The sequence below is a fragment of the Eriocheir sinensis genome, chromosome 3, assembly GCF_024679095.1.
Source record: "Eriocheir sinensis breed Jianghai 21 chromosome 3, ASM2467909v1, whole genome shotgun sequence".
Taxonomy (NCBI): domain Eukaryota; kingdom Metazoa; phylum Arthropoda; class Malacostraca; order Decapoda; family Varunidae; genus Eriocheir; species Eriocheir sinensis.
Window position 1 is genome coordinate 22818966 of NC_066511.1, and position 22956 is coordinate 22841921.

The window sequence follows — 22956 nt, forward strand, 5'->3', positions numbered from 1 at the left end:
ATGGGCCAAATTTGTGGCTTTACCGTGTAGCAGCGACGGGCCAAATTTGTGCCATGATATAACCCCCCCAAAATAGATGATACATAAACTGATCACAAATGCTTTGAGTGAGTGATGTTTTTTTCTCATTTTTCTCGCTTAGAGGGACCATTAAGAAATATGATCCCCGCTGCTACCGGTTTAACAGATTTTTTTGATCACCTCAAAATGTTCAAAGACACTATTCCAAGATGTTTACCATACTTGGTCTGGCAATCGCCAATATTCACTACCTGCACCAGACTTTTACAGCAGTTTGACAGATTTAAGCATCACATCTGAGGGGTTAACTGCGAGTGGGGAGGGTGAGCATCTTCAGAACAGCTAGTTGCATATTTGTAAAGGTGACAAAATAAGGAATATAATTTTTGCTTTACTTTGATTTAATTATACACTATGAAGTTCAACTTGCAGACACAAAGGCTTAAATGTGTTTAAGGACCCCCTTCGCATATCAGGTGATTTGCATATTATGATGACGCATATTAGGCAACATTATTGTAATTGTACAATCATCAGTTTACCATATGCTTTGGAAAGTAGGATTTGTTACAAAGGGTTTCAGGGATGCCATCTCTTTCTACAGGCATTGAATCGAGGCATGGCGGAGATGATTATCATGGCAGCAGACACTGAACCTCTTGAAATCCTCCTTCACCTGCCACTATTATGTGAGGACAAAAATGTGCCCTATGTGTTTGTTCGCTCTCGGACAGCTCTTGGTCGTGCCTGTGGAGTGTCTCGCTCAGTTATGGCTTGTGCAATCCTGAGCAATGAAGGATCCCAACTCAAGCCCCAGATCACCCTTATGCACCAGGAGATTGAAAAGCTATTGGTTTAAGGTGTGTGTGTGTGTATGTGTGTGTGTGTGTGTGTGTGTGTGTGTGCACATGGCCACATGCTAGTTTGTTATTTCTTTATGGCTGTATTATGTGTACATGAATGTATGAATGTGAAAGAAATTTACATTTATCTTTTGGCTGCCACATTTTGTAAAAAATGAGAACCTCCTTTAAATTAGAAACAGGTTATAAATGGAGTTTATTTTTATTGATAGTTTTTATTGTTATGACATAATCAAGCTTTGCTTGAGGCCAAAATATTGAATATTTGGGAACACCTCTGCACTGTCAGCAAATGGCTTCATTCTTTCCGTATTTTGCAGGCAATTGCCAAGCGACTAACATATGTGAGTAAGGGGTCTAGCATTATAATTCAGCAGTCAACTATTTTTTATTATTATCAAGGAACCAAAGCCCTACACACCGGGTATTTGGCCTTATCTCACAGCAACTAACGTTAAGTAGAGTTCTGAGGGACAGAATAAGCCAAGTAAGCAAAAACAGACCACACAAAATATCCCTCATAATAGGACAGGCAAGAGTTGCTCACTAGTGGTTCTCAAGATTACTTGAATGCACTGTGCTGTAACAAACTAGGTATTTGTGTGGGGTTTATTCATCCATTTAACCTTCCCACATACTGAGACGAATCGCTTTGAAACGCAAACGTCTACAACTCGACAGTGAATTGCTTATTTTTATTTATTTATTTATTTTTTTTTTTTAATTCTTCAAAAATAAAGTTTTTGTCAGAATCATGTCAAAATATGGTATGTGAAAGATCCAAGCTAGACCTACCTAATAAACAAATTGTCAACCCTTGCTTGGGTGGATTTGAAGTGATAATAGGAATAAATATATACTGATAATACATTTTCCAGTATGCATTTCAGTTTTCCTCCATTTTTTCAATAACTTGGTTGTATGAAAATTCTGATGGTAGAGTTGGAAAGCTCATAAACATCCGCTGTTGTTGGTATATGTAACAAAAAGTTTGCTCACAAACTTTCGAGCTATGAGGTGGTGACCATAAGTATTCATTTTTCTTTATACATTGATTATGCAGTCCGTAATGTTCACTGTATATTTCCATTTTTTTATTTTTTTATTAGTGCAGAATATATATTACAAAGCCAATAGTGTATAAGAATGGCAGGGAAAAATAAAATTTGTGGGAGAAACTAATAAAGAAAATATTTTGCCATGTGCTATCAGGCCATCCTACTGCTCCCCCTCTGGGGCCCCAGGTGTGCCGCAGTGGAAACAAACTTATTAAAGTTTCGGTGTGTGAGAGGCTTAATGAGCAGTTTTTATGGTAAATATATGTAATTAAACATGAAAAATGTTTTACCCATTCTTAATGACACTACTTTGAGATTCATAGACATCATAAGTATGCTAGCCAGAGATTAGCTAATTACATTTTTGGGGAGGGGGATCAGTGATGATATCTTTTATTAGGCCCATGCATAGACCTGTATTACAGTGTGCAGGAATTGATCCATCACTGTCTAAGTTCAATAAAAGCATGTCTGTGTGTATATGTTTTTCATCATTTCCATTGTGACAGCATTTTCTATAACTGTCTTTACAAAAGAAACCTGTTCTCTAAGAAATTGATATTACAGTAACTAAATCACCATGTTTCAAACATTTTTGCAATGTTACAGATAGGACCAATTATTTCTATTAAGGCTCCTCAATCTTTTACCATAAGAAACAAGTTGTTTAGTTTTCACTATTATCCCTATTTATGAATGTGGCTCCTAATTCTTTCTGTTTGGAGTTTTCTAATAAATGTTCAAAGTTCATTCTTTTCATTTGTCAAATCACAGCCAGGGGTGGTGCTGTCACCATCATTCTGTTTAAATCAATGGAAACGAAGGGGCATAATGGAGACTGCAGAGGGCCAGCACCTGCTTTATACCTTGTACCATTTCATCCTTATCCATGAGTCTCCAGTATTTACTTGGTATTGTCTGTTGCACTTGCAGTCATTGCCAGGCTGCCGAGTCTTTCACTCATTCACCGTTTTTATATTAAATTTTTGTCGAGCTTTCTTGTCTGATTTAACATACACTGCTTATGAGTTTTGAACCTTATTTGCTTGCATCCAGTAATACCTTGATTTTTCAGACCATAAGGGATGGTCGAAATGTGAATTTTTGGTGGCAATTAATTGTGGTAAATTAATCATGGTAAAGGAGTTACAGTAAACTGTAAACAAACATCAGTATGTAATCTGTTCAAAGCTCAGAACCCATTTAAAAACATCTGATCATTGAAATTAGGCATAAATTTCTCTGATGTTTGATGGAAATAGCGATGTGGTAACAAGTGAATGAGGTAAAGAGCTGATTGAATAGCGGAGGATACAGACAACTTAACAAGTAGGCAACTGTCTTGATTGAGCTTTTTTTTCTGATGTATCTGACCTAATTTACAGTCCCCATTTATTCTTCTGATTACAGTTTAAAAATTAATTTGAAATTACATCTTGATGGAACAATTTGAAAGGGGTTGATCCTAAAATCGAGTCAATAGATAGTATTGGCTATACAGACTGTGCCACACATGAACTGTCAACGAGTTACTTTTCCTAGTGAACTTGTTTAATTTTTCAATTTCGGGATTCTGGAATACAAGTTATTGTCTGGTGCCTGCTGGTTGGGAAAAATGTATTTTACCCATTGGTAGCAGGTTTTAAAGTCTGTCTCATTGAACTGCAATGTGTCTGTAATTTTCAACTAACCAATGGGGAGCATATGCCAGGGGGCGTACTTCACTAACTTCCAACCCTGATGGTTCCCCCTGAGCAAAACCCCATGCAGTTACCCTTCCCATTCTAAGTCACTCTTGGCAGGATTGATCAACTTCTCCCAGCCTGAGTTATGTGGGCATCTCCTTGGTCTCCTCCAATCAGTGTTATCTTGAGCAGAAACAGTCCTATAAGCATGATTGGCATTCATGAACCATGCCACATGTCCATATAGCCAGAGTTTATTTCACTTACTAAGCTAGTATCCCCCTCTTCATTTTCATGAAGTAGTCGGTGGCTTCCAGTGATACTTCATGATCTTGCGAAGGTACTTGGTACCAAAGGCATCGACACGCCTCTCCAAGTCACTATTCAGTGTTGTGTCTCACAGTAAGACAGGGAGCACAAGTGACAAAGATTCAAATCTTTTTCTGTCTGCATAGACATTGACAATGCCAAATACTCATATGGAGTCCTTAAAATGAAGGGCAGACCAATCCACTGCGTAACTTCATGGCAAGACCCACTATTATTATGCACTATCTGCTACCAAGGTACGTGAAACATTTGGTGACCTCATATCCTCAACACATGCATGAATAGACTGAACTATGTCAAGATAGTATCCTAAAAGAGCTAAAAACAATAAGTAAATCCTTAAAGCTAATGTTATATAGTGAAATATTGTAAAGCTTTAGGATGACTAAATATATATAATCTTCAACAATCCCAACATATTCTTCACCACCAAATATGGCTCAGTACAGATGCAAGCTACTGAGTATTAGATACTGAATACTAAAGGGGTTCTAAAATGTTGAGATCGCTTGGGTGCTGGATCCCATGGGTATTCCTCTGTCCACCACACTGCCAAACCTACCTGATTTGATCTCTTGTTTCTGTCATCTGTCATTTCACTAACGTTGGTGGCTTTGGCTGTTCAGGCAACTGCTCTTGAGGATGTAATTATAGGTCCCCTATTAGGTTTTTCTGTTTGTTTAGAAATAACATAGGGAGGCAGTGGCTGAGTGGTCAGTATGCAGGTGGTTTGTCCTGGAGAATCCAGGTTCGGGTCCCACTCGCTGCTACAAGCTGACAATTTTCAGTCACTGCCGAGTGGACTAAGACTACCCACGTGCTGTCCTGATGACCATGTATCAACCTAGACTCTTGATAACCTCTAAAGATGATCGAACATGAGCTCAGGGGGGCAGCATGAACCAAGCAAGATGCTGCCCCTACAAAACACTTGCCTGTGCCATAACAGGCTGGGGATAACCAGCAGGCCCCATCAAGAAAGCTTACCAGCACTAGAGGCTGAATGTAAAAAAAAAAAAGAAAAAAAAACCTCGATTGTAGCACACGGAGGTGAATGGCAGGGGTAGCTCTCATCATGAGTGGTGGGCTGGCAGTCTTGGGGAAAATGACCTTAGGTGTCTGACAATGTCAGAAAGCAACATTATTGTGCTGTGGTATTTATTCAAAAATAGTTCTTGTCCTAAAAAAAGAAAAAAAAATAAAGATTTGGGCAGCATGTGGGTGATCGTCCGCCACTCAGCGATGGATTGAAAAATCAGCGCATTTTGGTGGGGCTCAAACCTGGATCCATGGGCTCACCACGCCTGCACACTGACCACTCAGCCACCGCCTCCCCAAGTGTCTAAAATTCATTTATAAATAGTTAATTGCTGACATATGAGAGAAAGAAATATGTGTTGGGATTAATGTGGCAGAGCAGCGGACAGAAAACCCAAAGGAGCCAATGCCCAAACACTCGACATTTTGGAGCCACTATAGCAAAGAAAAAAAGAGATTAGCTAGTACTTACAAGGATAACTATCAGGCAGACAGTAGACATCATCATTATCGATAATGAAAAAGCAAGTAAAGATACAATCAGATACATTGCACAAGTATGCTTCTACCACAAACGAGATGAAATATGGTGGCATAAATGTTAATTTTGTAATGCCTGATATTTACCAAGAAAGGTTACATGCTCAACTAACAAAAATGAAATCAAGAGAGACAGATGTATCCCTACAGATAACTAAACGGGGACATCAAAAGTACCTACCCTGGACATTAGTGTCTACTATTTTCCTTAAACCAGGGAAAAACTGTTCAAAAATTCTTGAGCTTGGGAAGTCTGCAATTCCACACTAGAAAGTGCAGTCCCACCAATTGCTGAGTATTGTTCCACACTGTGTTCAAAGTTCCAAAGGGATGCTACATCCTCTGAGAAGAGTGGGCTGAAAAAAAAAAAAAAAAAAAAAAAAAAAAAAAAAAAAAAAATTAGAACCTCTCACTTGTAAATAAGAAATAGTATATACTGCAAAAGAAAAAAAGTGGATGAATGTTTTGTGAAGTTTAAAGGAACATTCTAAGATTCTGCTTGTACAAAACCATTAAAAATTTTCAGACATTAGGTTGGGTAATACCTGGTAAAAATCTATAACATTACAGTTGGGGAAAAAAAGTAAGGCAGAATTTTAAATAAAGTGACTAAAAGCATTGGAGTGTATGTACTGACATGGTGCTTCACAGAGCTCTGCTCTACCCCACTTTCTTATTATTATTCATTATCTTTCCAAATACTGTTGTATTCAATCTTATGATGTTGATCAGCATTACACCACTTCTTTCAATAAAAAAAACTCACAGCAGGAATCGTACAACTCCAAGGATGGATGATATAGAATGCTTAACCTGATTTTGGAGTTTTTTCATGGGGCAGGAAAAAAAAAAAAAAAAAAAAAAAAAAAAAAAAAAAAAATCTTCCTCCTGACAACTTAATAACTTTCCAGAATTTTTTTTTAACCAAAAGAGGCAACTCAAGGGCAAAGGAGATGAAGAAGCCTGTTAAGTGCTTTTGGAACATCTTTCAGTTCGTGGGAGCAGTTTTTTTTTTTTTATATGGCTTAAAAAAAAGATATGATGCTTTTGCTCATTATATTGTGTAATGAAGGAGAAATTAGCAAGCAGGCTGAACTGGTGTTACTATTAGATATGAAGGGAATGGTCATAAGGCACACATGCATCTCTTATATAAGCTTCTATAGTGCTCCTTCTCCTTACTTGTATATGCCTCATGTAGGGTCCCTTATTCTCTTACAAATTAATACAAAACTATCAACAAACCTGATTTTTGTAAGTTGCTCAAGGGTCAGCTTTGAAAAGGGGCAGCCAAGCTCCTCTGTCAACTTCACAACTTCACCAGATTTCCCATGTGCTGTGCGGAATGCCATCTGAAAAAAGTGGGGCTCAGTATAAGAAATGGGATTGCCAATTAAAGTAAATGTGGTATTAGAAAAATGTTAGGAGCAAAATCAAAATCAAATTTCTTCTATGAGAAAAGTTACCACAAATAAAAATAGTTATTATGGTATAGCTATTGCTTGTTGGTGGTATGTAGATGCTACTGAATGTAAATTTAGCAGAAATGGAGGTAGGAGTAAGTAAAGGTAAAGTTTGGGGCATACGCTATTGCAACATGTGGCCTCAGTGCTCAACTCTGCTGCATTGGCCTTTGAGGCTGTGGTGGGAAGAACCCATTACTCTGGGATGCAGGGCCAGTGTGACATCCAGCTCCCCCCCCTTTTATTTTTAGGTGCTTCCTGTAGCACTGGTAGACTTTGTTGAGGGGCCCCTTGGACGGCCCCAGCCCTTTAGTGGCACAGGTAAATTTTATTTATAGTGGCTGTCATGATATATGACGCTTGCTTGGCTAATGCTGCCCCCCCCCTTGTGTTCCACTTGAATGAAGTCACTAAAGTTAGGGTTAATTGAAGATTTGGGCAACATATGGATGATCTTCTGCCACTCGTTGATGGTTTGAAAAATCAGCTTGTTTCGGTGGAACTCGAACCCAGATCCATGGGCTCGCCACGCCTGCACGCTGACCACTTGGCCTCCTCCTCCCCACAGTTTACCTTTCCTGTGTTTCCCCAGGTACACACACTCAAAAAAGTATTGTTACAGTGGGGTCTGACGAGTTGCCCACTGAGCAACCCGGTAATCTTGGCAGGGTTGGTAAAAGTGCGATCACCCCCACCACCTCAGCTCTGCTGGGAGGACCAGGACAGGACCCCCGTAAGGGAGGGATAGAGAGGAAGGGAGACACTGAGATGTCAGATATCACCATAATATTAACGGAGTGATTCGAGTGCCACTTGTTTAAGCTTTATATTGATAAATTATGAAACAATAATGTTCATATGATATACGTAACAGTGGTGGGTTGAAGTATTCCCCCATGTCAAAGAAAAAAACATTAATCATTAATGCATGTCAGATATAGTTCAGTTCATAATGTGCCATCCTGGAACTAATGCTTCCACTGAACGTGTCTTTTCTCTCATGAACAAGCTGTGGGGATCTGAAGAAAAAAACTTCAAATTGCAACGCTAAAAGCATTGCTGGTAAGAAAGATAAAGTCTAACAATAACGCAAAGTGTTTATCATATTGTCTCCTAAATGGGCGAAATTTTAACTATTCACTTGTGTGTGAAGTGTCAAAGCATAATTTCATCACCCAAACATGACAGTATTATAGTGCTACATACAACAAAGATCAAGTCACTTCGACTAAGACTCCACCTGTGTGTTTCATGAAGCGTGGCTGTGCCAGCCCAAATTCTACTGCTTCATTTAAGAGTCCTGCTCACTTGTTTCAGGCAAGTGAAGCCACACCAAACACAGTCAGTGATACCAACATGAGTAGCCTGTTATCAATGGCTTCGTCCTCGGAGTCAGTTTATGTCATGCTGAATGTGTAAAGATACTTATTTGAGTGTGGGTACCTATTTATCAACCAGCCCAAAAGGGAGGATGCACAGTGAGGTGACCTGCATGCTGACTACCTGAGCCAGGATAATAACAGAAGTAATAGACACACAGTACCTTAACTTCATTACCCTCATTGAATTGGATGTAAAGGGGACTGGCCTAGAATCTAATTTGCCGTTGGATTTTTGCAAAGAAAATTTATGATCTTTATTTAGAGAAATAAAATGGCCGAGCCCTAACTTTTTCAGTACCAGCCAAGTGTGTTTGACAATAAAAGAAAAAATAAATTGAGGTTTTGTGTAATTGTATCTCCTAGGATTTATGGCCAGTGTCTTATCTTCTAACCACATGTACTTCTAGGTGTCATGCAGGTCTCAATGGTCAGCTTTTTTTCTTATCTTTGTTAACCCCTTGACTGTGGATTTCCTACAAGAAGACATCACCAAGCTACAGGAATGGAACAAAAAGTGGCTGCTACAATTCAATGAGGAAAAATGTAAAGTCCTGCACCATGGGAGAGTTTATCCAGCATACCAATACCACATGAGAAACACTCCACTATCCACCACAGAGGCAGAGAAGGACCTGGGACTATATGTGACCAGGCTACCAGTGAAAGCCGAATCCGTGCCAATCACAGCGGACGGGTTAATAACCAAGAAAAAAAATACTCAAAAAGCAAAGAGAATAACATAAAGTTTTGACTTATAGTAAAGACTGTATCAAAACTAAGGAAGGAGATACAAATTGTACAACCCTAACTTGCGTTTCTCAGGAATGAACTGTAGTTTTTTTTAGTTTCGCTTACTGTAATGTCTGTAAATCTTTTATGTGTACTTGAAAACATATTCTATTTTATTCTCAGGGTTATTATTAATCTTTCCAGTAATTTTGGCACCTGGTACCTGGTCCTACCCTGAAATGCAGGATATTACCCATTCAAGGTGCAGTTTATAGAATTACCAACTTCTTCAATGTCTCCAGGTTTGCGAAGCCTCAAAGCATGTCTGTTAGCTCTTATGCATTTTTTTTTTGTGTGTGTGTGTGTTTCTTGGCATCACCACGGGTTCCTGCTTCAATATGCTGTTTATGAAGCTCCAACGTCGGTGTCTTGTGTGGGTGTAGATGTTGCAGGTGAAGAGGTAGAAAGGTTAGTCGTAGCTGAGATGATAAAATTAGGTCTGGATCTAAATGAAACTCACCATACTTGTACATAATGGGTATGTCTACATTTCCAAGACAGGGTTTTAAAAATTTGTCTTGGGTAGGTTAATATGTTATTCTACTATACCCATGCAAATTTGGTAACTCTAGGTGAAAATTTTATGAATATTTTTCATCCAGTTGTTGTGCCTCCCCTTAAGTAGCAGTGGAACAGACAGGGTGAATGGTTACGATTGTGGAGGTGGCAAGGTTTAAGGGCAAACCACCACTTCAGGGATTATGGGCAATGGCGCCGGCCTCTTTCGCACCTCCTCCCTTTCTTCTACCACCTGCTCCACTGGTTGTTCGAGGCTAATTCAATCACCTGCCATGTCATTGGCCTGTCCCGATTCTTCTGCTTTGAACCAGAGCTTCACAGCCCTTGGGCTGAAACCATGGTTACAAGGCAGCTGCCGGAAACTGTCTTAACAGAGTGGGAGCAACTTAGCTGGAACCAGGATAGTTCCTCCTCTCCTCTCTGCTGGTGTTTTCTCCGTCGCCCTCTGCTGCCCCGGTCAACTGAAACTTCCTTGTCTGGTGCCGCCCCTGTATCCGGAGCTCAGTGACCTTAGTTGAGGAAAGACAGTTGTGCACCGGGTAGCAGTGGCCTGGAGTCCTTTGTTTATGTGTGGAATTGTTTGTTATAGTGTAAGATGTCAATAAAATCTCCTCTCCTTTTGTCTGTGTTTTCCATCACCCTTACGGCCTTAACCTTACACAGCTTCACCATACCTGGGATCCAAGGAGAAACGGGCAGTGATCTTTCGCAGTCGTTAGACCATCTCTCCCTGACATGAACCTAGTGAACGGCTGTGGTGGAGTAGGAGTACAACTATTCTCCAAGTTTCTTTCCTCTTCACTTTTCCTGGGCTGCTATGAGTGCTTTGAGTGAACTTCTCACCTGCTCAAACACATTGTCAGACACAAGAACAATCACTAGAATGCAGCATAAAACTCAGAATTAACAATATAATTAATGATTAATTAAGCATCAATCCTGATGTAAACAAAAACGAAGCACAATGCTTTCCTGTCATGGGTGGGCACAGGACTTTTAAATTTTCCCTTTTAAAAATGCATATTTGGCAAAAACTATCCACGAGTGTGTTGCCAGCGGCCTCATGTACAGTTGAGTCACGTATGGCGCGGTTAATTGGTTCTGAGCAATGGCCCCGCCATAGGAAACCGCGTCATAGGAATAACTAAACCTATGGAGAAAATACAATTTGGTTCTGGCCCTTGCCATTTTGCCAAACCCACACCCATTTTTTTTTTTTTCGTTCGTTCTAGCCCAAGTGCACCGGTAGGCATTATCTGCCTTTTAATGTTGTTCAGTCTGCCCCCAAGCTCAAACCTTATCCACTCGGCCATTGCCAACACCCACTTTTTCACCCAGTACGTATGAGGAAAATACAATTTGGTACTGGCTAGCCACCATTTTATCCCACCTGCGCTCACATACGGGGAAAATTCATTGTTTCCCGCCTACCACTTTTTACCCACCTGCACCTACACTCACGTATGGGGAAAATACATACACTTTTTTCGCCCGTCACCATTTTACCCCTTCCGTGGAGATGAGGCAAGATAAGGCGCCATGCGCGTGGGGGCAGCTGCCAGCGTTTGAGAGAGCGACTTGGGCCGCCCGGACCGCCCGGGTCCTCTCAGGAGAGGTGGAGCGCGTGCTGTGATGGCGTCATCAGCAAATATGGCGGTCCAAACAAACCCATATCAGTGCTTCCATTGCATTTCACCTCTCTGTGCCACCATAACCACAGCAGCTTCCTTTTTATCCTCCGTTGCAAGGAGCTCGTCGGCCAGAACAGCAAGTGACGTATGTTTAAACGTCATCAAGAAGATCAGTGGACGCCATTTTGCTGCCAGACCAGCTAGTAAACGTTGTTAGGAAGATTAGTGGACGCCATTTTGCAGTGAGTGACGATGTTTACTAACTGTTCTGGCACCAAAATGGCATATGCTGATCTTCCTGACGACATTTAAATATGCATCACAAGCTGTTCTGGGCGACAAGCTCCTTGCAACAGAGGATGAAAATGAAGCTGCAGTGGTTATGGTGGCACAGAGGGGTGAAATGCAATGGAAGCACTTATATGTGTTTGTTTGGGCCACCATATTTGCTGATAACGTCATCACAGCACGGAGGCGCTCCACCCCTCCAAACCGAGCTGCAGCGGGTGGTCTGAGTTGGCAACTCGGGCTGTGGCGTCACACGTTTGAGAGGACCCAGAACGGTCCGGGCAGGGGAGATAACAAACTGCGTCATCGATGGTTTTACCCTCGTGATCTGAACATACGGTTCTGAAACCATACTGCGTCATAAGAAACTGCGTCTCACGAATCCGCGTCATACGCAGCTTGACTGTACTTGTAGAAAAGTTAGTGATTTTCAATAATTTTTATATTTTTTTTAATTATTTGAGATTTTTCATTTTAGTGCTACAAGAAACATTGACATAACTCACCCCTTTCTTCACTAAGTAATATGCAATATCAGTAGAGAGCATTTCTTCAGACAAGGCTGTGTGACATGCTTCACTGTTCACCTGCAAAATAAAAAAATTATATAAATAATTTCACAAAACTCAGAAGCTACTGGCTATTTTGTAATCTATTAATTGTCTTAAAACTGAAATGTGAGCAGAATGTATAATGTATCTGGCCACTTTGCAGTAGTACCAAAAGTAAAGATGAGAGAAAAAAGGGAATTTAAAGAAATGAGAAGGAAAACAAGATGAAGGCAAGTAAGATATTGTTTGATAGTGGTAAATTATCTATAAGAGGATCAGTGAATAACTGGAAGAAGAATGAGTAAGAGAGGTGATTGAAATTTTAAAGGGTCAGCATTTATGGCAACTAATGTAGTTGGATATATGGTGTGTAGCAGAGGTGGGCACGGTACTGAAAAATCAGTAGTGCGGTTGCGGTAGGGCGGTCCCGTTTTTTTCTTTCCCAGTGCGGTATGAGGTGTGCGGTACTGTGGTAGCGGAGGTCAAAATAAAAAATACTTCAGTGCCTATCCTGGATATTTAAACAAAGGAAACATGCTTAAAATAGTACAATGAAAAATCGGCCGGCACCACGGATGGGTCCAGGGTTGAAATGGCCGGCACCGCGCGAGTTAAAGAAGACTCGCAGTGTAGTAGTTTAGTCTGTCTATTCTATTTTGTATTTAATTTTGAACAATAAATGAAAAGTCAGAATGATTGAATCACTGATTCTAATGACTGGTACTGATTGACTAATTGAGTCCGCGGTAGTGCGGTATTTTCAGAAATATTGCAGTAATGCGGTACTTTTTTGTGATGCGGCACTACTGCACTACTGCACTAAGTACCGTATTTGCCCGCCTCTGGTGTGTAGAACAAGTTAGAAAGGAGTTCATGATGGACAGATGAGATGAGAGAGGCATTTGAGGATGAAAGAATGATATACATAGAAACAGAATACTACAAAAAATGTCTGAAGAGGCAAGAGAGAGATGGGGGAGATAGTACAGAAAATAGGGTATTGTTGAAAATATTGTTTAGGGAAATGAATGAGAGTAGACAAATTTGGTAGGAAGACATCAGTAAAATACCAGAAAAAAAGCTTATCTAGAAAGAAGTCAAAAAGAGAAATGGGAGAGAGTTAAGAGTGATACATGCAAAATAGAGGAGTGATGGGGTGCTTCTTGAAAGGAATAATGTATGGAGGAAAAATTTTGAAACTTGTGGAAGCAAAAAAATTCCCCATTCTTTCATCATCACAACAAAATACTTTCATAATGGGCATCCTGATGACCTCACCGCACTGATATGACATGCATCTACTTACCTAACCTGCCAGCTGACAGAGCAAATCAAGTGAGAGTGAGTGTCACTCCTGGAGTAATAGGAATCAGTTATCTGCTAACTGAGAAAAGCATAAGATGCATGCTCTGCTTGCTCTTCATAATTTTATCTTCATAGACATTCTTTTGTAATCCTGCACCATGATTGTTAACCAACCACCCAAAGCTAAGCATCAACATACTGTTCTGTCACTAGATTTAAGGGAAAGGTGGGACTGTTAGTTTATGAATAAATCTAGGAGTTGACAGGAGAACAATCATTGCCAGTGTTTGCCATTCATTCTAATAACTCCAATTCATAGCAATTTTTTAAATAAGTTTGCTTTAGTGCCACCATATCTGTTTTCAGTGGAAAAAAACTATGTTTACATAAAATGGCATCATATTCAGGAAATAATATGTAGTCTGTTTCTCTGACCAGATCACGCAGGTCTTAATCAGCTGATAATATAGTATTCTGATGGACTATAATGTTTTGCTCTTTGATGAATAGCTTTTTGGAGTGTTTTTGTGGTCTACATCACCAACAAATGAAGAAGACCCTTGTATACACTATATATGTTCACTTTCTTCCTAGAAAAGACATTCTATTAGTGACATTTCTAACCTTGAGTGTTCCCACAGCTCCAGCAGCAACCTGCAGGATACCAAGGAGTGTTGAGGCTGTTTCAAACATTTTGACCTTGTCCTCTTGTAGATCTTTGTTGTAGGTAGAGGGCAGGCCTTTCATGACCATAAGAAAGCCACAGAGCTGAAAAGTAAGATCTACTTGTACAATCTGAATGCAATGGTGGTGACAGAGAATTTAAATACTTATGTGCAAATATTAAGAGGAATATTTACACCAATCCCATTCACACATGACCTGAGATATCCTGAATTACATGAGGTGACCAACCTTCACAGCACACTGATGGTGCACATGTTAGAACTTTTTCTCAAAAGGAATAAAAATTGTACTTTAGTTTTATTATTAATGATATGGAAATCTGTGTTCAACCTCAAGCAAATTGTTTGTTTTACTGAATAACCATTTAAACTTTGTGTTGCTGCACTTCTAAGCTCTCAACTGCATACCTCCATATTCCTGCAGCCAAGCAGCAACAGATTTTTACTATCATCCCTATCCTATCTATCTTCTACTATAGAAGTAATAATAACTTCATTTATTCATTCTCTTTCAAGTACTTCAGGCATAGAATATTAAATTTCAAATACAGGAATAAGACTTTACACTGATATGATAACATTCTTTTCCTGACATTTAAAATCAAACACTAAATTAGTAATTATCTTGGCAGTACACAGCACAAGACTTCAAAATGTTTAAATACTATACTTACATTTCCAGCCATGGTTCCAGCTTTTCCTCTTATCAGCTCAAAGCTGTCTGGATTCTTCTTTTGAGGCATAAGAGAACTGCCTGTGGCATAGGCATCAGAAAGCTGGACAAACCCAAACTCCCTGCTGGAGTAAAGGATGAGGTCCTCTGCCAAACGACTCAGATGGGAGCTCACTAGGCTGGCCCAAAACATGTATTCAACTGCAATGAATACAAGTAGTTTTCACAAGAGCTGTTTATATATATATATATATATATATATATATATATATATATATCTATATCTATATCTATATATCTATATCTATATATCTATATATATATATATATATATATATATATATATATATATATATATATATATATATATATATATATATATATATATCTATATATATATATATATATATATATATATATATATATATATATATATATATATATATATATATATATATATATATATATATATATATATATATATATATATATATATATATATATATATATATATCATCGAGCTTGTAGAGATGAGAAACCAACTTACTGAACTAAAGTTAATTCTATTTCATCAGATCTGTATTTGTTGTTTGATTGGGAAGCTAGATTGGAATGTTTGTGGATTGAGCAGTTGATGGTCTCTAGAAAATTCTTGACAACTCACTGCCCATGCCCAATATACTGTCAATGTTGGCAACTCTGTGACTAAATATCAAAGCACTGTTAAGTTTTTAGATTTAATAATAACACTGGGAATAAAATACTTCGGTAAATACTTAGGTAATACATATAACATACATACCAACAAAGTCTCGATCTCCAACTGCATGGAGGCTGTTTTTAGTGATTGCCTGAAAGCCAAGGTCCTGTGCTAGACTCTCCCTGTCTATATGGAAGGGGTTTCCAGCCAAGGCACCAGAACCCAGGGGGCACACGTTCACCCTCGTATATAAGCCACGCAACCGCTCCAGATCCATCACAAGGGGCCATGCATGGCTGTAGAAAAAACAAAATACATCACATTATCTATGCATCAGTATCAATTAAAGAAACTGTTAGCAGTAATGTTGTGCTACATAGTATGATGAGTATGAGATACATGTTTTTGTGTTGATGTCTAATCTATTCTTATATATTAATCATTTAAAACTGTCCACATGTCATTCATTATCTCAGTCCTGACTAACCTGAGGAGCCAGTGAGCCCAACGAATTGGCTGAGCCCGCTGAAGGTGGGTGTAGCCTGGCATAAGGATGGCCTTCTCTCTCTCAGCACGAGTAACCAAAACCTGAGATAATGGGAAATAAATAAATAAATAAATAAATAAATATAAATATATATAAATATATATATATATATATATATATATATATATATATATATATATCTATATATATATATATATATATATATATATATATATATATATATATATATATATATATATATATATATATATATATATATATATATATATATATATATATATATATATATATATATATATATATATATATATATATATATATATATATATATATATATATATATATATATATATATATATATATATATATATATATATATATATATATATATATATATATATATATATATATATATATATATATATATATATATATATATATATATATATATATATATATATATATATTATATATATATATATACACAGTCAAGTCGCGTATGACGTGGATTCGTAAGACATGGTTTCAGAACTGTATTTTCAGATCATGCGGGTAAAACCATCTATGACACGGTTCGTGGTCTCCCCTGCCCGGACCGCTCTGGGTCCTCTCAAACGCGTGACGCCGCAACCCGAGTTGCCAACTCGGACCGCCCGCTGCAGCTTGGTTTGGAGAGGTGGAGCGCCTTGATCATACTGTGATGATGTCATCAGCAAATATGGCGGCCCAAACAAACACATATAAGTGCTTCCATTGCATTTCACCTCTGTGTGCCACCATAACCACTGCAGCTTCCTTTTCATTGTCTGTTGCAAGGAGCTTGTCGCCCAGAACAACTTGTGATGCATGTTTAAATGTCGTTAGGAATATCAGCGGACGCCAGGGTTGGTGATTAAAAAACAAAAAAAAACAAAAAAAAAAAAAACAGAATTTTCTGATTTAAATCAGATTTTTTTTTTATTAATCAGCATAAAAAATATTTGGAAAGCTATATATATAAATATATATATATATATATATATATATATATATATATATATATATATATATATATATATATATATATATATATGTATATATATATTCTATACATTAGTTTAAAATACATTTTGGAGTGTTTTTACAGCATGTTGCATCATCTCTCACTTGGTTACAATGTGTTTGAGCCTGTCAAGCAGCCCAGTAGCCACTGATCAGGATTGTATCATCTCTCTCAGGCTCTGTTCTGTTTCTCTTACATCATGTTAGGACATAGCCGGACTTGTGCCACTGTGTAGTAGTTTGACTGTTTAGGTGTTACAGGCCAGCCACTCATTCCTGAGCTAACAGCAAGAGCGTAGAGATGTCACTGACCACAAGGATTAATGTATCTGGTAGGAAGAGTGATCCAGTGTGGGAACATTTTAACAGAATTCCTTCAAAGTCTGGGAAAGCATGGACAGCTATATGCATACAGTGTAAACTGGAGTTACAAGGAATAGTAGCAAGACTGAAAAGAACCAGATTTATTGTCATAAGAATTAAAATCTTTATTTTTTTAAGATTTTGAATTTTGATTTTAAAGAATTTTTATGAACTACTTTCAAAGAAGTGTATCATTATTTTTCAAAGACTGCTTTTACAGTATAAATTCAATGTGCTTTTGTTTTAAATACAGGCCATAATAATTTTCTTTTTTAAATTCATTACTTCAGGAAATAAGTACAGTTCATTATAAGTAAACCTCTTTGATTTTCTTTTTTTTAATAGCATGTGGAATTTTTTGTTATACTGTAATGTAAAAGGAAGTGCTTTAATATTCTACTCCTCAGAAATAAGTACAGTTTATTACAAGTGAAACTCTTTGACTTAATTTTTTAATGGAATGTGGAAATTTTTGTTGTATTGTAAAAGGAAGCTTTTAGTGTTCTATTCCTCAGGAATATATAAAGCAGGTGTAAGTATGTGTTTGTTTTTATATTTTTCCTTTACATTCCATGTTGGTTTGGGCAGAAGTATATATTGATTTAAATCAATGATTTAAAAAAACCCATTTGATTTAAATCTTGATTTAAATCACTGATTTAAATCGGCCAACCCTGGCGGACGCTATTTTGCTTCCAGAACAGCTAGTAAATGTCGTCACTCACTGGCAGGAAAATGGTGTCCGCTGATATTCTTGACGATGTTTAAACATGCATCACAAGCTGTTCTAGGCGATCGACGAGCTCCTTGCAACAGAGGATGAAAAGGAAGCTGCGGCGTCACGCGTTTGAGAGGACGCGGGGCGGTCCGGGCGGCCCGAGTCGCTCTCTCAAACGCTGCCAGCTGCCCCTGTACACATGGCACCTCATCTTGCCTCATCTCCGCGGACTCATCTCGGACTGAACAACATCAGAATCAAAAGGCAGATAATGTCTACTGGTGCACTCGGGCTAAAAAAAAAAAAAAAAAAAAAAAAAAAAAAGGGGGGGGGGTTGGCAAAATGGCAAGGGCCAGAACCAAATTGCATTTTCTCCATAGGTTTAGCTATTCCTATGACTCGGTTTCCTATGGCACGGCCGTTGCTCAGAACCAATTAACCACACAATACGCGACTCGACATGTGGAATTTTTTGTTATACTGTAATGTAAAAGGAAGTGCTTTAATATTCTACTCCTCAGAAATAAGTACAGTTTATTACAAGTGAAACTCTTTGACTTAATTTTTTAATGGAATGTGGAAATTTTTGTTGTATTGTAAAAGGAAGCTTTTAGTGTTCTATTCCTCAGGAATATATAAAGCAGGTGTAAGTATGTGTTTGTTTTTATATTTTTCCTTTACATTCCATGTTGGTTTGGGCAGAAGTATATATTGATTTAAATCAATGATTTAAAAAAACCCATTTGATTTAAATCTTGATTTAAATCACTGATTTAAATCGGCCAACCCTGGCGGACGCTATTTTGCTTCCAGAACAGCTAGTAAATGTCGTCACTCACTGGCAGGAAAATGGTGTCCGCTGATATTCTTGACGATGTTTAAACATGCATCACAAGCTGTTCTAGGCGATCGACAAGCTCCTTGCAACAGAGGATGAAAAGGAAGCTGCGGCGTCACGCGTTTGAGAGGACGTGGGGCGGTCTGGGCGGCCCGAGTCCCTCTCTCAAACGCTGGCAGCTGCCCCTGTACACATGGCACCTCATCTTGTCTCATCTCTGCGGACTCATCTCGGACTGAACAACATCAGAATCAAAAGGCAGATAATGTCTACTGGTGCACTCGGGCTAAAAAAAAAAAAAAAAAAAAAAAAAAAAAAAAAAAAAAACAAATTGCATTTTCTCCATAGGTTTAGCTATTCCTATGACTCGGTTTCCTATGGCACGGCCGTTGCTCAGAACCAATTAACCACACAATACGCGACTCGACAGCATATAAATATATATATATATATATATATATATATATATATATATATATATATATATATATATATATATACACACACACACACACACATATATGCCTTAGTTTACGAGTGTTTTGATTTACGAGCAAAAAAATATCCCACAAAAATGCCTTGGTTCACAAGCAGTGACTTGATATACAAGCATCCAGTTTCTTTTTTTTTATTGTCACCACCCCCCGGATGGGGGCACAGGCTAAATGGAGGCCGTCGAGGTCAAGCGCATACGTTCCATCGAGGAGGGACCACAAACCCTTGCCGGGTGACGGCTCATGAAGGGGAGGGGAGGATGCCGATAGACCAACTCTATTGGCTTACGTCAGCCTAGCCGACCAAGTCGGTGTTTAGACGAGGACTGGCGTGTCTTTTTGTACAAATTGAAGATGTGAGCATGGGTTCCCTTTGTTCGCTGTAAGACGAGAGTGCTCAAAGCAGAAAACAATGGGAATAGAGTCTCAGTTAGGGTTGCCACCTTGATCTAAAAAAAATGAGGAACGCAACATCCCATTCTCCAATACAGAACGAATCCATGTTTTAAGGAACGGATGGTAACCCTAAAATTTCTTTGGCCTGCCATGACTGACAGCTGCTTCCTGCTGCTGGTGAAGGCAAAAGAAAGGAGGGACAGACGTTACGACCCGTATTATACATATTTGTATTTCAGTATGACCCTTAACAAACATAATTTTATGGACTGGTTTTGTGGTTCACCAAAGAATGCGCTCACTACAGTTTTAAAATACTGAATTTTATCTGCTTAACCATTCAGACAGGCAAATAAGGAACAAATGGCATTCCATATTTTAAGGAAAGAATGGCAAGTTTGCAACCCTGAGGCATCATCTGGCGATACATGGCCTTCTTGAATGACATCCCATTCTCAAGACTGTTTTTCACCTCCCTCCCGTTATCCGCAGAGCACTCTATCATCTCCATAAGATTGGATGAAACAACACTATTTCTCATTTTGTCACTCATCAAGGACAACACGCATCAATTTAGTCACAGTTACGGGATCAAAAGTTCATTAGGAGTATTTCAGTAGCTACTTGGCATCAATTCATGCGACCGAGTTTCTTAAAATGTCCTTTTTCTCTACAAAATATTGACAAATGGTATCATTTCACTTTCCTGTTTCTAATGATGATGATGATGTTTTCATACCGGGAAGTTTTTTCTTATTCTACAGTGATGCTTTATAATGGTCTGTGGTGCAACAGTAACACAACAGTAAACTCATGAACTCTATATCCACCCCCACCTGGCAGGTTACCCATAGGAAGCTCAGGAAATGATCATTGCCATAGGCCTATGGAGGTGTGGCCAACAAGACAGTGGCCATGCTCAGTCCTCCTGCGGCTTGTGCAGGACCCTTAATTCTTGACAAGATTTGGGGGGAATTCTTTAAAAGATGATGCTCCAGAACAAGAAACACAAGAATTTTGCATGATTTGGGGTTAATTTTTGTTGTCTAGTGTAATTTTTGACCGCAGATGGTGGCTCTAGTCTCAGTCCACGTTGTAAACTCGAAGAAATAGCATCCGTGCGCTTGTGTCATGTTTTCAGCAATATAGTGAGAGTTCTTTGTGCTTTAGCAATGTCCCCAAGAAAGATGGTTAAAAGGGATGGTGCTGCAAAGAAGAACACAAGAACGGTGGATACTATGCTCGCAACAGGAATGGGGAGCAGGCCTCAGTGAATTGTATGCCCTAACTTGTAAAAAGATTTTAATATAAATATTTTTTGAGATATGGGATGCATTAATGGTTTTATATCCAGAAAACAGGGTATTAATCACAAATGTATTTTTGACCACCTGAAAATTCAAGGAGAGCTTATCAAAAGCAATTTCAAATGACTCACCTGGATAAGGTGGGTGAGGTGAGGTGCCAGCAGTTGCAGATGTTCCCTCAACCACATCTTCATATCTACTGCTACCTGATCATTGCGGCTCCGACCAGTGTGGACCTTTCCTCCAACATCTCCAACCAATTCCTGAGGTAATCAATTATTTTAGTCATGAAAATCTCAAGAATAAGACATTATTATGAATTTGTATGTTTGAGTTGAGTTTTTCTTTACGCATTTTTATCAGCATAAGTCTACAGTACTATTAACAGGTTTTGCTCTTAAAAACAGCCTTCATATAATTCTAATATAGGATAAAAAAAAAAGTGATTAAAGAATCTCCCCAAGCTAGGCAGGTAAGACTATTAACCCATTCAATGCCAGAGGCAATTACACCTGCCAACCTCCTGGTGCAGGGCATTTTTATTTTTTTTTATTTTTTTGGCTTTATGATAATCTTTTGAGTAGATACTGTGTGAGTTATAGTGATGTAGTTTTTTGGTGTACAGACTCTCGTATGAGGTCTATTTTGAGGTTTAGAGTATATTTCTGAGGAACCATGCACGTAACGGATATAGAATGTGACAACAATATTATAACATTTACGATTTAGAACACTGTTGTGCACACTTATATGTATGAATCATAACACTACTGAGGAAACTCGTATGTAAATAACATGTGCGACATCGTTCCCACAAAACGGTCAGAGGTCAACTGACTTGGTGTCCTGGCAGCATGGCTTGGGTTGAGGGAGGAGGATGAGGGTGGGTGGGCTTGGCAGAACAAAGGCAGGAGTACAAGCCAAGCAAGTTTGGGTGTGCTGGCTACAATGCGTATTGCGCTGCAGTTTTTAAACTACAGTCCTTACACATATATATACGGAAGTGGCACTGAGGGGACGGATCAGGTTGTCCGTATTTACACGGATGTGGCATTGAAAGGATTAAGCTCTGCTAGGGTTACAAGAGCACTACCTCTCTCACCAAGAAACTAGGGCTGAACTCGAATTCTCTCAGTCATGAGTCAAAGAGCCATCCAGCCCCCTAACTTAAGATAAACTGAATTGCCTTTTCAGGATGAGTATATTTACAGTATCACAGTAGAATTTTTTTATATGAGATACACAGGTACTACCAAGGAAAGTTGTTTTTATTGATTTTTTGATAAATGGAAGTGTTACTTTAATAAAATTAATTTTTTTACTTGAAAAAAAAGAAAAAAAGAATGAGCAAGGGCCTTTCAAGGATGAGAAAAAAGCATGTCTCGCTGTTCATAGCTGTCCTTCCTGCATCCATCCAAGGATCATGCAGACACATGCTCAACTCAAAGTATGTATTTGTTTATTAGATTTCACTAACACTAACGCACTAAGTTGAAGTAGGTAAAACTAAGGATCATGAAATCAACTGTTTGCATTCAGTTTGCTGATCTAAGCATGATCTTGTACACAAACCTAGATAGGCTAATAGCACACACACACACACACACACACACACACACACACACACACACACACACACACGAGTATGTGTGTTCCGAGTATGATCTACAATAACTTAACAAGACAAACAAACTGGAAATTGGCCCTGATACTCGCTGAACCACTCGTCCTCATATTAACATGTCCACACAATAAAAGGTGATATTGAA

The 22956-nt window shown here is 38.5% G+C and overlaps 1 protein-coding gene across 3 annotated transcripts in view; it reads right to left on the reverse strand.

Moving 5' to 3' along the window:
* Positions 1-881: 881 nt before the first annotated feature.
* The window catches only part of LOC127006768 (argininosuccinate lyase-like), a 26495-nt gene continuing 4420 nt past the window's right edge, over positions 882-22956 (reverse strand). The window contains exons 4-11 of one of the 3 annotated variants that reach the window (XM_050877053.1): positions 21319-21450; positions 16010-16110; positions 15625-15818; positions 14824-15023; positions 14088-14231; positions 12114-12194; positions 6781-6887; positions 882-5891 (exon numbers count right to left, since the gene is read on the reverse strand). In XM_050877053.1, coding sequence (XP_050733010.1) covers positions 5744-5891; positions 6781-6887; positions 12114-12194; positions 14088-14231; positions 14824-15023; positions 15625-15818; positions 16010-16110; positions 21319-21450 — 1107 coding nt within the window. In that variant the 3' untranslated portion in view covers positions 882-5743. Of the gene's footprint in view, positions 5892-6780; positions 6888-10362; positions 10532-11778; positions 11950-12113; positions 12195-14087; positions 14232-14823; positions 15024-15624; positions 15819-16009; positions 16111-21318; positions 21451-22956 lie in introns of those variants that run through there. The other 2 variants (XR_007759750.1, XM_050877068.1) reach the window with 2 other exon arrangements.